This window comes from Salvelinus namaycush, chromosome 29, assembly GCF_016432855.1.
Source record: "Salvelinus namaycush isolate Seneca chromosome 29, SaNama_1.0, whole genome shotgun sequence".
Taxonomy (NCBI): domain Eukaryota; kingdom Metazoa; phylum Chordata; class Actinopteri; order Salmoniformes; family Salmonidae; genus Salvelinus; species Salvelinus namaycush.
In genome coordinates this window covers 15,982,208-15,997,021 of record NC_052335.1, presented here as the reverse complement: position 1 = coordinate 15,997,021, position 14,814 = coordinate 15,982,208, and the positions used below count along the sequence as shown (strand labels likewise).

The 14,814-nt window shown below is 41.0% G+C and overlaps 1 protein-coding gene across 1 annotated transcript; it reads left to right on the top strand.

Moving 5' to 3' along the window:
* Window positions 1–34: 34 nt before the first annotated feature.
* LOC120024438 (adenylosuccinate synthetase isozyme 1 A) lies at window positions 35–12,976 on the top strand. Its single transcript, XM_038968677.1, has 13 exons — window positions 35–351; window positions 6,038–6,140; window positions 7,772–7,834; window positions 7,989–8,039; window positions 8,372–8,438; window positions 9,858–9,965; window positions 10,074–10,155; window positions 10,431–10,557; window positions 10,858–11,012; window positions 11,178–11,302; window positions 11,529–11,626; window positions 11,776–11,925; window positions 12,032–12,976. Exons 1-13 carry the CDS (start codon window positions 184–186, stop codon window positions 12,082–12,084), a joined length of 1,350 nt encoding a protein of 449 aa, XP_038824605.1. The 5' UTR covers window positions 35–183; the 3' UTR covers window positions 12,085–12,976.
* Window positions 12,977–14,814: the final 1,838 nt, after the last annotated feature.

Below are 14,814 nucleotides of genomic sequence, written 5' to 3'. Positions count from 1 at the left end.
TGGTAGTCTTGAACAACTGATAAGGGTCTGACTGTAAATATAGACACGAGATCATGTGCAGTCTAGACTACGGTTGGTGTGCCCCCTCGACATCAGGCGGCAAACCCGTTTTTGGTTAGACCAGACTCTTCTTGAGCACTGAGGGGACATTTCTCTCATCACATACGAGTTGTCAGGATAAATATGTCTCACAAAAGTTGTTATACAAACCCTGGCACAGGGGGGAAGCGACCTCGAAACGACAAGGGGAACAAGGTGACAGTTGTACTTGGTGCACAATGGGGCGATGAAGGGAAGGGAAAAGTGGTCGACTTGTTGGCGACAGAGTCGGACATCATTTGCAGATGCCAGGTGAGGAAACAAAAATACATAAAGATATGTACTCATTGTTTTATGTGTCTGCGTTTTTCTTTATTTGAGAAGTTTGCACTTGCAAGACCTTTATGTTTATTTGGACACATTGTTTTACGCACCTGTTAACAATTCCAGCTGCTCCGCTGTGCAACTCTATGCAATGTCAGTCAGTGTAAAGTAGGTGCCATTGTGAAAACTGTATCTATTGATTCATAGTGCCTTAACGTTAACTTTGTTTCCAGGCGCATGAGAGAAAGCAGATTGGGCATTAACTATTTCAACGCAGCACCGTGAAATGTTGGGTTGAAAGACCCTGTGTTTATTCAAGGAAATACCCGTCTGTTGTAACATGAACCCGGCTCAACAGGAGTTAGGAGCTCTTTTTATGTGCTTATGTGCTAGGGTCCTTTTTTCAGAATTTCTGCCTGACTGACGTGACCAAAGTAAACTGCCTGTTACTCAGGACCAGCCATGATATGCATATAATTGGTACCATTGGATAGAAAATACTTTGAAGTTTGTAGAAATGTTAAAATAATGCATGAGACTATAACACAATTGATATGGTAGCCGAAATTCCAAAGAAAAACAAACCAGATTTTTTTTGTTGAGATCCCATGCTCTTTCAAAGAAAAGCTATGGGTAAAATGCAATTCCAGCTTCCAGATTGCAATTACTAAGGCTTCCACTAGATGTCAAGTCTTTGTTCAAGGTTTCGGGCGAAGAATTTTGAGTTTTGGTACAAGGAGTCACAGTTGGAAATCAGTCTGTGGGCGCGCACTTGCCAATTTTACTTTTCTATTCAACATACTTCTTTCCGTATGAAATATTATAGTTTAATTACATTTTAGGGTACCTGAGGATTAAATAGAAACTTTGTTTTAACAAAGCGCTTTAGCGGTAGCTTTTTGGATTCCGTTGCATGTTGAACGAGTGGATTACTGAAATCGGTGGTGTAACGGATGTGAAATGGCTAGCTAGTAAGCGGTGGTGCGCGCTAATAGCGTTTCAATCGGTTACGTCACTCGCTTTGAGACCTTGAAGTAGTGGTTCCCCTTGTTCTGCAAGGGCCACGGCTTTTGTGGAGCGATGGGTAACGACGCTTCGTGGGTGACTGTTGTTGATGTGTGCAGAGGGTCCCTGGTTCGCGCGAGGGGACGGACGTAAAGTTATACTGTTACAGTGGCACCAACTAAACAGACTTTTTGGGATATAAAGAAGGATTTTATCTAACAAAACGACCATTACTATTTCCTACATTGTAGAATAATTGTGAAGACATCAATACTATGAAATAACACATATGGAATCACATAGAAACCAAAAAAGTGTTAAACAAATCAAAATATATTTTATTTTTGTCACGTTCCTGACCTGTTTTCTGTTGTTTTGTATGTGTTTAGTTGGTCAGGGCGTGAGTTGGGGTGGGTAGTCTATGTTATGTGTTTTCTATGTTGGGTTAATGTGTGGCCTGGTATGGTTCTCAATTAGAGGCAGGTGTGTGTCGTTTCCTCTGATTGAGAGCCATATTAAGGTAGGTTGTTCTCACTGTTTGTTTGTGGGTGATTGTTCCTGTGTCAGTGTATACCACATGGGACTGTTTCGTTTGTTCGTTCGTTTTAGGTAGTCTGTTCCTGTTCGTGCGTTCTTCGTCTATATGTAAGTTCGTTTGTTTCAGGTCTGTTGCCTTCGTTTATTGTTTTGTAGTTTGTTCTAGTGTTTTGTCAGTGTTTTCGTCTTTCATTCAATAAATTAGTATGTATTCCTCACCTGCTGCGCCTTGGTCCGTTCATGCACCACAAGACGAACGTTACAATTTTTGACATTCTTCAAAGTAGCCACCCTTTGTCTTGATGACAGCTTTGCACACATTCTTGGCATTCTCTCAACCAGCTTCACCTGTAAAAATGCTTTTCCAACAGTCTTAATGGACTTCCCACATATGCTGAGCATTTGTTGGATGCTCTTCCTTCACTCTGCGGTCCAACTCATCCCAAAAAATCTCAATTGGGTTGAGGTCGGGTGATTGTGAAGGCCAGGTCATCTGATGCAGCACTCCATCACTCTCCTTCTTGGTAAAATATCCCTTACTCAGCCTGGAGGTATGTTGGGTCATTGTCCTGTTGAAAAACAAATGATAGTCCCATGAAGCGCAAACCAGATGTGATGGCGTATCGCTGCAGAATGCTGTGGTAGCCATGATGGTTAAGTGTGACTTATTTAGAATTCAAGGCATAAACAGTGTCACCAGCAAAACACCCACACACCATCACACCTCCTCCTCCATGCTTCACATTGGGAACTATACATGCGGAGATCATCCTTTCACTTACTCTGCGTCTCACAAAGACACGGCGGTTGGAACCAAAAATCTAAAATTTGGACTCATCAGACCGAAGGACAGATTTCCACCGGTCTAATGTCCATTGCTCGTGTTTCTTGGCCCAAGCAAGTCTCTTCTTATTATTGGTGTCCTTTAGTAGTGGTTTCTTTGCAGCAATTCGACCATGAAGGCCTGATTCATGCGGTCTCCTCTGAACAGTTGATGTTGAGATGTGTCTGTTACTTGAACTCTGTGAAGCATTTATTTGGTCTGCAATCTGAGGTGCAGTTAACTCTAATGAGCTTATCCTGTGCAGCAGAGGTAACTCTGGGTATTTCTTTTGTGTTGTCGGTACTCATGAGAGCCAGTTTCATCATATCACTTGATGGTTTTTGCGACTGCACTTAAACTTTCAAAGTTCTTGAAATTTTCCTCATTGATTGACCTTCATGTCTTAAAGTAATGTTTCTCTTTGCTTATTTGAGCTGTTCTTTCCATAATAGGGACTTGGTATTTTACCAAATAGGGCTATCTTCTGTATACCACCCCTACCTTGTCACAACACAACTGATTGGCTCAAACGCATTAAGAAGGAGAGGCATTCCACAAATGAACTTTTAACAAGGCACACCTTTTAATTTAAATGCATTCCAGGTGACTACCTCATGACGCTTGTTGAGAGAATGCCAAGAGTGTGCAAAGCTGTCAGCAAGGCAAAGGGTGGCTACTTAGAAGAATCTCAAAAATAAAATATATTTTGATTTGTTTAACACTTTTTTGGTTATTACGGGATTCCATATGTGTTATTTCATAGTTTTGATGTCTTCACTATTATTCTACAATGTAGAAAATAGTAAAAATAAAGAAAAACCCTGCAATGAGTAGGTGTGTCCATACTTTTCTCTGGTACTGTACATTTTTTTTAAATAGTGAGGCACCGCCCCTAACGCTCTAATGGACGGGCTGCCACTGAGCCCGTCAGCTCACACTTTATAGATTGCTAGGTAAGTTTGCCAGCTATCTGAACCTTGTAATTATAGCAAAATGCAAATTGTTTTCTCCATCCCTTGGAACATTTGTAGAATTGCTGGAATTTAACTTTAAAACTGCACATTTTTCTCTCAACCCCATAGTAAAATGTGTAAAATTTAAGGGAATTAGCTTTAAAATGGCTAAATCTTCTCTGTTCCCCATGTATAATTGCAGAAAATGTGCTTTACATCTGGATAATATTATCTATGCCCCATGGTAAAATGTGTAGAATTGCAGGACATTAACTGCCAAGAGGGGGACCACTAAAATGTTTTGCCTGCGAGGTGGGTGTGGGGGGGGGGCAAATCTTGCTTAGGGCTCCCAAAAAGCTAGAAACGGTCCTGACTGAAGGGGATACATTACTTATTTATTGGAAAGGCTCCTGTCAACATATTGCAACCAATTAGGGTGACCGTGTGGTTTCTGGGATTTGGACCCTTGTTAGTCCCCCTGTCAGCGCATCCCTTTGCAAATGGATCACAAGCCTTTGACAGTTTGCACCCATCATGTCAGTGGCTCCTGACCCCTTTCTTTGGGATACAGCTTATAATGCATTCCATTATGCAACTCTGGCCCCACTGACGTGGACAGTATACACACTGTATCTCTCCTACTTCTGACACCGATGTCACCCAAGGGAATTTAATAGTTATGCAAAGTGACAGAGACATGTTGGCTTTCGTCTGTGTTCTCTGATTAACACTGGGGTCTTTGGAATGTTTTGAGAAAATATGTTCAAATCAGGAAACAATTTTAGCAGCTTCAGCATTTTTACCATTTGGTCACCAAAAAGTTGCTGCAGTGGAAAAATACAGTGTTTTCCCCTGGCATTTCATCCAAATTTATCTTGACTCTCTTGAGATGCTTGGGACGTTAAGTGACCACTTTGTCCAGAGACAACACAAAACTAGAAGTCAGAGATACACAAGAGACATGGTTATGTTATTGCTCGCGCCGTCGCTCCAAAATCTCCATAAATTGGACGCCAAAATATTTTCTATCCAGTATTCAAAACCATGGCATTTTTGAAGAGTGGTGTTCAGTTATCCTAATTGAGAGTGTTTGGCAGTGACAATGGCCAGCAGTGTCCTAAGGTCACTCAATGCTATCATTCTGAGTTGTCTGTGTAGATAAGGCTGTTTTCGTGGATAATGTAATGAATGATGTTATTGAATATGGCCAAATGGTGTTTAATCTCTGAACTTTTGTTGGCATGTTTCACTAACGTAAGTATTTTTCTAGATTCATTCTTTCATACTAGCCTCACGTTGTTCACTCCCTATTCATTTTCAGTGCTCCGGTGGAAATCATTTAAATCAAGAACATTCTGGTCCTTTGACTGACAAATCAACACTAGTCTTTGTTGGAAAGTAGCCTTACAAATATGGCAGAGTGTATTTATAGTAAGCTTCTGCTGATGACAGATGTCTTAATGTTTATTTACTGTAATTGGCAGAGGTGTTACACGTGTTAACATTAGCACATTTAGTTTCCTCTTTGTCATTGCCGAAGGAAGGGATTGCGACTGGTATTGGTAAACCTGACAGCATAAATCTGTGATCCCACTGGTGGAGACGTAAGAGGGGTTCCTGCAGAAAGACAGGATTGAAATACAGCTGCAGAGGGGATACTGGAAGTAACAACATACTGTACACATAACATTTAGGACAATGATGCAAGGTCCTTATATGTAACGTTTAAAGTCCTCAAACAAAGATGCTTCAAATTGTGTGTATTGTTGTGAAATTGTTAGATATTACTTGCTGAATATTACTGCACTGTTGGAGCTAGAAACACAAGCATTTCGCTACACCCGCAATAACATCTGCTAAACATGTGTATCTGACCAATAAAATTTGATTTGATTTGAGTGTCAGTTTGGGATGCCCCCATTTCTCCAGTGTGCCTGCCAGCCTAGGGGATAAAGAGGAGTCACATGCCTGGGGAAGCATGGATACATGAGAAGGGCAGACTGCACTCCAATCCCCATATCCCAGACTACATGGAGTACGTGTGTGTGGGGGTGTCGTGTCACCTTGTCCCGATCGTTGCTGCTGCTAAAATAGCTACTAGTCTAGTTCTGCAGACTGCCGGTTAGTTTGCTCTGGGGAAAAATATTTCCCCAGGCACCCCTCCCCCCTTGGCATGTTATAGAGTGACTAGTCAGTCTTGTGTATCTGCAGGCAGGGGGGCTGGAACAGAGAAGAGGGGATTAGGGGAGGAGGGGATGGCCTAGATAGGGGAGACTTGTTGGATGAGATAAGATAACCCATACGTTTGTTGCATTCCTGAGTGCCCTCTCTGTTCTTCTTGTTTTTCGGACCACAGGGCGGTAACAACGCAGGTCACACGGTGGTCGTGGATGGGAAGGAATATGACTTCCACCTCCTCCCCAGTGGGATCATCAACTCCAAAGCTGTTTCTGTGATCGGTGTGTACATTTCTATTCCCTATCACCAGCAGTTTGCCACTGTTCACCCTGACCAGTCAATCTGCTCTTTGGTTTGCCAGTAAGATGTAGGCCTACTGTCAAATCATTCAGTACCAGTCAAAAGTTTGGACACACCTACTCATTCAATTTCTACATTTCTACATAATAGTGAAGACATCAAAACTATGAAATAACACATATGGAATCATGTGGTAACCAAAAAAGTGTTAAACAAATCAAAATATATTTTATATTTCAGATTCTTGAATATAGCCACCCTTTGTCATGATGACAGCTTTGCACACTCTTGGCATTCTCTTAACCAGCTTCACCTGGAATGCTTTTCTAACAGTCTTGAAGGAGTTCCCACATATGCTGAGCACTTTTTGGATGCTCTTCCTTCACTCTGTGGTCCAACTCATCCCAAACCATCACAATTGGGTTGGGGTCGGGTGATTGTGTAGGCCAGGTTATCTGATACAGCACTCCATCACTCTCCTTCTTGGTAAATTGCCCTTACACAGCCTGGAGTTATGTTGGGTCATTGTCCTGTTGAAAACAAATGATATTCCCAATAAGCGCAAACCAGATGGGATGGCGTATTGCTGCAGAATGCTGTGGTAGCCATGCTGGTTAAGTGTGCCTTGAATTCTAAATAAATCCCAGATAGTGTCACCGGCAAAGCAACATCACACCTCCTCCTCCATGCTTCACGGTGGGAACCACACATGCGGAGATCATCCATTCACCTACTCTGCGTCTCACAAAGACACAGCAGTTGCAACCAAAAATCTCAAATTTGAAATCAGACCAAAAGACAGATTTCAACCAGTCAAATGTCCATTGCTCGTGTTTCTTGGCCCAAGCAAGTCTCTTCTTATTATTGGTGTCCTTTAGTAGTTGTTTCTTTGCCGCAATTCGACCATGAAGGCCAGATTCACGCAGTCTCCTCTGAACAGTTGATGTTGAGACTCTGTTAAGTATTTATTTGGTCTTCCTTTCCTGTGGTGGTCCTCATGAGAGCCAATTTCATCATAGCGCTTGATGATTTTTGCAACTGCACTTGAAGAAACTTTAAAAGTTCTTGACATTTTCCGTATTGGCTGACCTTCATGTCTTAAAGTAATGATGGACTGTCGTTTCTCTTTGCTTATTTGAGCTGTTCTTGCCATAATATGGACTTGGTCTTTTACCAAATAGGGCTATCTTCTGTATACCACCCTTATCTTGTCACAACACAACTGATTGGCTCAAACGCATTAAGAAGGGGAAAAAATCCACAAATTAACTTTTAACAAGGCACACCTGTTAATTGAAATGCATTCCAGGCAACTACCTCATGAAGCTGGTTGAGAGAATGCCAAGAGTGTGCAAAGCTGTCATCCAGGCAAAGGGGGGCTACTTTGAAGAATCTCAAATATAAAATAAAAAATGTTGGTTACTACATGATTCCGTGTGTGTTATTTCATAGTTTTGATGTCTTCACTATTATTCTACAATGTAGAAAATTGTCAAAATAAAGAAAAACCCTGCAATGAGTAGGTGTGTCCAAACTTTTGACTGGTACTGTATATGAAAATCATATCAAATCGCATCTATTTTTACACAAAACATCCCTTCTGTCTCTGCAGGCAACGGTGTGGTCATTCATCTGCCAGGCTTGTTAGAAGAAGCGGAAAAAAATGAAAAGAAAGGTTGGAAGATTCAGGTGTCAATGTTAAGTGGAGTAATTAGCCTATAGTTTGTCTTAGAATGTTCACATTGATCATCTCTTTAGAAAGGAACAGCAGTCAGCAGATGAGAGGACAGAGTGTTTTTGCCTAACTGTTTTATGTTTCCTTCCCACAGGCCTTAAAGACTGGGAGAAGAGACTGATCATCTCAGACAGGGCCCACATTGGTAACTAACTGTCTCATGGGAAAACAGCTGCATTTAAAAGAGAGGGCAAAGGACATGTAGTTCAGATAGCACTTTAATCAGACGAACAAGCACAGTAACGGATGTGATTATTGCTGATTGTTCGCAAATCAATTGCTAATTGATGTATATGTTTGTACTTCATGTCGTTGGTGTTGTGACAGCAGTTTGTCAACAGTTGTTGCAGATAATTATAGAACATGGAGATACATTTATCCCATAGTCTCTCATGTTGCTTACATGTTCCAATGACATGTTCTGTTGTTGTGTTTATGTGTCCATGGCGTGAAATAACCTGTTTACCCTTTGGACAGTGTTTGACTTCCACCAGGCAGTCGACGGGCTCCAGGAGGTACAGAGACAAGCACAGGACGGGAAAAAGTAAGAACAGTAAATTACACCTTCTTCTTCAGGGCTCAAACAACACTACTAAAGCCTGCAGCTGTAATGCATTGAGATTCATACACTACTAAAGCCTGCAGCTGTAATGCATTGAGATTCATTCATTATTGTCACGTTCCTGACCTGTTTTATGTTATTTTTGTATGTGTTTAGTTGGTCAGGGCGTGAGTTGGGGTGGGCATTCTATGTTTTGTGTTTCTATGTTTAGGTCACTTGTAATCAGCCTTATATGGTTCTCAATCAGAGACAGGTGTTTGACGTTTCATCTGATTGAGAACCATATATAGGTTGGCTGTTCACACTGTTTGTTTGTGGGTGATTGTCTTCCGTGTCTGTGTCTGCGCACCACACGGGACTGTAGCGTTTGTTTGTTCGTTCGTTTGTTATAGTCTGTACCTGTTCCTACGTTCTTCGTGTTATATGTAAGTTCTCATGGTTTAGGTCAGTCTACGTTCGTTTTTTGTTATTTTGTAATCCTTCCAAGTGTTTGTTTTCGTGTTTCGTCGTTTACTTTAATAAATCATTATGTATTCACAACCCGCTGCATTTTGGTCCTCCGATCCTTCTCTCCTCTCCTCGTCCGAGGAGGAAGATCTAGACACCCGTTACAATTATGCCAGTGGTGGAAAAAGTACCCAATTGCATTACTTGAGTAAAGTTAAGATACCTTAACAGAAAATGACTCAAGTAAAAGTGAAAGTCAGCCAATAAAATACTACTTGAGTAAAAGTCTAAAAGTATTTGGTTTTGAATATACAGTACGTAAGTATCAAAAGTAAATGTAATTGCTGAACTATACTTACTGTAGGTATCAAAAGTAAAAGTATAAATCATTTAAAATTCCTTATATTAAGTAATTATTATATATATTTTTTAATTTACGTATATCCAGGGGAACACTCCAACACTCAGGCATAATTTACAAACGAAACATTTGTGTTTAGTGAATCCGCCAGATCAGAGACAGTAGGGATGAGCAGGGATGTTCTCTTGATAAGTGCTTGAATTGGACCAATTTTCTATACTGCTAAGCATGAACAATGTAACGAGTACTTTTGGGTGTCAGGGAAAATGTATGAAGTAAAAAGTACATTATTTTCTTTAGGAATGTAGTGCAGTAAAAGTTGTCAAAAATATAAATAGTAAAGTAAAGTGCAGATATCCCAGAAAATAAACATAATTAGTACTTACATGACACCATTGAATAATGCATTGTAAGACTTGTCATGATTTATGATTCATTACAAAGGCATACAATGCTTGTAATGTCTTATTAAGCATTACCTGCAGACTTTAAGTAAAGTGTTACCAGATTAAGTGTTTTATTAGCATTCCTGTAGTGTTGAAATATTATTTTCCTCAATTCTAGTGTTATAATTCAACATTTACTTCATACAGTATTGGAACCACAAAGAAAGGCATCGGACCGACATACTCAAGCAAAGCGTCACGTACAGGGCTGCGTATCTGTGACCTCCTAGATGATTTCAAAGAGTTTTCTACAAGGTAAGGTTATGGGGAGTACCAGTTGGCATTTGGCTCTCTGGACAATAGGAACATTTATTATGAAAATAACAGTATATTCATGTTCTTCTGATGGTGGCTTGGTCCTAGATTCAAGAATCTTGCTCAGCAGTACCAGGCCATGTTCCCCACACTGGTGGTAGATGTTGAAGGTCAGCTGAAGAAATTAAAGGTGAGTTTCATGAGGTGCGCTTTTTTACGTGTTTGTTTGTGTACACTATGTGTTGACATGGCGATGGGGTAAACAACCCCCCTCAGCTAGTAGAAAAAGTCTGTCTGAATTGGGCATACTCCTAACTCATCATAATCATCATCACCACATCATGGGGTGATGTCTAAATTTAGCATCGGAGAAGCAGATTACAATTACAGTAGCTCTGCTCTCATGATCCATCGATCCATACAGTAGGAACAAATCTCACCTATGCACCCTGTCTAACCTTTTAGGAGTATGCTGAGCGGATAAGACCCATGGTGCGAGACGGTGTCTATTTCATGTACGACGCTATTAATGGACCCCCTAAGAAGATTCTGGTGGAGGGCGCGAACGCTGCCCTGCTTGACATTGACTTTGGTAAGGAAATACTATACTCCCCTATGGCTGACCGTACGAGGCGGGTATAGACGCATGAATATGAGTAAGCACTGTTGGCCCGAGAATCATGGTATGTACATAGGCATGGTATGTATCCTTAGAGTAGGTTTGTGTTTGGGTCTACACGGTCCTTGTTTACACCTGTTGACACCACATATAGTCATTATAATGGAATAAGGACATTTCAAAAGTAGACATTGCCCAATAGTTCTGGGTCTGGTGCATATCCAGGAGGCTATCACAAATGCATTCCTTTAAAATCTTGCGCTCGTCTCCCAGGTACATACCCATTTGTGACATCATCAAACTGCACCGTGGGTGGTGTGTGTACAGGACTGGGCATCCCCCCTCTGAACATTGGTGATGTGTACGGGGTGGTGAAGGCCTACACCACTAGGGTGGGCATCGGGGCGTTCCCCACAGAACAACTCAATGTGAGTCGAACCCCAAACATGATACATTAAATACAAATTAGAGGAGATCTATTTTGTAGAACATGATGTTAGAATTCAACTCGAAGTAGTCAAGTCTACACAGAATAGAGTAGTTGAAGGTCTGATTGCTCAGACCAGCTTCTCTGCTGTCATCCGTCCTTACAGGAGGTTGGGGAGCTGCTGCAGACGCGGGGCCATGAGGTGGGCGTGACCACAGGGAGGAAACGACGTTGTGGTTGGCTGGATCTGGTCATCCTGCGTTACGCCAACATGATAAACGGCTTCACGGCGTGAGTTTCACTGCAGGGTTTGCCCTGCCCTACAGTTGTGCAGTCCTGTATTTTTAATAGAAAAGTTGGGCTACTTTGCCACCTAGTGGATCTTATTGGGAACTTTTAGCTTAGATGCCATTTTTTAATTTAAAAAAATTATAATTATTTAACCTTTATTTAATTAGGGGTTGACAAGAGATTAGAGATATATGTTAAATTTGTACCGTGTTTTTTTCAATAACAGGTTTGCATTAACCAAACTTGATATCCTTGATGTGATGGATGAAATCAAAGTGGGAGTGTCTTATAAACTCAAGGGCAAAAAGATTCCCTATTTCCCAGGTGAGACTGACTGCAAGTGTACATATTCTCTTCATACATGTATACGTGGTGAATCAAACAAAGAAGATGATGTTGGCGTTATAAGATTCATTTGGAAATTGTTAACACAAAACCTTTCTCTATATTCTGTATGACCCATGTCCCCTCAGCTAACATGGACGTCCTGCAGAAAGTGGAGGTGGAGTATGAGAAACTGCCTGGCTGGAAGAGTGACACCTCAGCCTGTAGGAAGTGGGAAGATTTGCCAGTCAAAGCCCAGAACTACATTCGCTTTGTGGAGAACCATGTTGGTGTACCCAGTAAGTATTCTATTCCAAATGCAGGACTTACATGTTATTTTAAAATTCAATAAATCAATACGGAAACATTTTTCAATAGCTCTTAATCAACTTTTTATCTTTCCAGTCAAATGGGTTGGAGTGGGCAAGGCCAGGGAGTCTATGATCCAGATGTTCTAGGACACAACAAGACCTTTGTCCTTCCTCCTTCCTCTCTCCATGAAGGTGAATTGAGGTGGTATGGCTTTATCTGCTCTGGTCAGATTTCTTCTGTTTTGAAAATGTTTTTTTTTAAGGGGCAGCAGCAGCTGCACAGACCCCAACTCCTGGACTAACAAACAGGTTCAAATGAGAGTTTGTGCAACCACCATGCTCTACTATACATGGTTCAAAAAGCACAAAGTGAGCAAATAATAGTTATATTGATTGTGTCACAGTAGTTCTTCTCTATTGCAATTTACAAACCATGAAATTGTCTTAGGTGAGTTCAAATAGACTTGTTTATGTTCCAATTCCGTTCTTTGCACTGATACAGCATTTTCGTATTTTGTTGAATATTGTTTTGATTTGATATTGCTGTCATGTCAGCTAACCTACGTTGTTTAGACTTGAATTAACATTGGCCAGTATCTGATGTCTAACAGTACTTGCATGCTAGAACTACAGCTGATATGTAAAACTATTTTGAACAATGCAATGTGCAATGGCCAGAATTAGGTAGTTGTATGACATGTGGTCAAGGTGGAAATCATGTGTCCTGATACTTGTCCATGAACTGAAGTGCAATACTGTATTTTGCTGTCCACACTATGTTGAAAAATCACAGGGATCCTGTTCTTTGCTTCTGTGACACATTTGATTATATAAAACAAATGTATTGTTGTAGCAATTAGAGCTCGGTTTCTATGGATTTTTTTGCCAGTCAAATTGATTTTTTCCCAGTAATAGTATGTCCCCCATTGACACTGTACTGTAACAGCTAAGAAAATGACACTGTTATACCCCAAAAGTTTTCTAGTGCAACACTTTTACAAGTGGAAATCTGATATGCAAATAAATCTGTTACATCACATACATTGATCTGTTGTGTATTATCTATGTTTTGTTTGTCTAGTTTGAGAAACAGATGCCTCACAAGTGCTCAACTGGCAGCGTCATTAAATAGTACCCGCAAAACACCAGTCTCAACGTCAACAGTGAAGAGGCGACTCCGGGACGCTGACCTTCTTTGAGGCGTCTGTTTCTCAAACTAGACACTCTAATGTACTTGTCCTCTTACTCAGTTGTGTACCGGGGCCTCCCACTTCTCTTTCTATTCTGGTTAGATCCAGTTTACGCTGTTCTGTGAGGGGAGTAGTACACAGCGTTGTACGAGATCTTCAGTTTCTTGGCAATTTCTCGCATGGAATAGCCATAATTTCTCAGAACAAGAATAGACTGACGAGTTTCAGAAGAAAGGTCTTTGTTTCGGGCAATTTTCAGCCTGTAATCGAACCCACAAATGCTGATGCTCCAGATACTCAACTAGTCTAAAGAAGGCCAGTTTTATTTCTTCTTTAATCAGAACAACAGTTTTCAGCTGTGCTAACATAATTGCAAAAGGGTTTTCTAATGATCAATTAGCCTTTAAAATAATAAACTTGGATTAGCTAACACAGCGTGCCATTGGAACACAGAAGTGATGGTTGCTGATAATGGGCCTCTGTATGCCTATGTAGATACTCCATAAGAAATCAGCCGTTTCCAGCTACAATAGTCATTTACAAAATTAACAATATCTACACTGTCTTTCTGATCAATTTTATGTTATTTTAATGGACAAAAAATGTGCTTTTCTATCAAAAACAAGGACATTTCTAAGTGACCCCAAACTTTTGAACGGTAGTGTACATCTCTGGCTCACCCCTTTGTCAAGAAAAGATAACAGTAGGCACAACTCTGGCGAATGCTGGGGAATTGACATCATGTACCGCACTGGATTATTTAAATTGGCAGCACATCTCTACAGTCTGAAGGGGTTTTCTCTTTCTATCTCTTTACCTTTATCTGCACCATTCTGAGAACACAATAGGTGGACATAATACATAGGAAAATGTCATTCAAGGGACTTTCTTTCCTCCTGTCAGAACCTGAAATCCCTCTATTTATTTGGCAGCGGTGTGGATAGTAACCTGCTGGTGAGTCAGTGGTGATGGGAACATTGTCTCTATTTAGTCTCATCAGAGAGGCCGGTACGACCGCACCGCCGTTCACTGCTGAAATAGTGGCAATGAGGCTCCTGTTTGGCCATTTCAGGTTATCAGATTAAAACCCTTTGAAATTAAATCACAGCCACTTGTCCCTTTTACCACACCTGGTCCCCATGACCCTCCCCCCTTCTCTGAGTGTCACCCCAGAAGGCCACCGCCACCCGCTGTCACTTCCCTGAAAATAGCCAGAGACCGTGACCCAGGGATGGGCTGTGTCATGAGAAGGTTAGGGCATATTAGATACAAGCCTGCTGGAGTTTCTCATCCGGTTAGCAGGGGGCCATTTTGTCTCTTTTACTGACATTAAATCCATAGTTGCTATGAGAAAATGTTCCTGGAACTGTGTCCCTGCAGGGGAGGAACAGGAGGCCTTTTCACCTGTTTTGCTACTTAACATCTCTTCCTCTCCTTGTACATGTATATTTTTATGTGTTTGTGCCTTCTTTTCTGGATGTTAGTTGTTATACCTGTTGTGTTCCTCTGGTCCAGCAGGGGCCAATACTAACGTAATGTTGAAACCAGGTCTTATCTTTGCTTTTGGTTTTATACTGGCTGTTGGATAGCTTTTAATTGCCGATATTGAGGAGGATGTCCACGTTCTTTATTTCTTGTAATGTAATTTACAACATGCTAAAGTCTGGGTTTCAGCACCTCAGAGAGA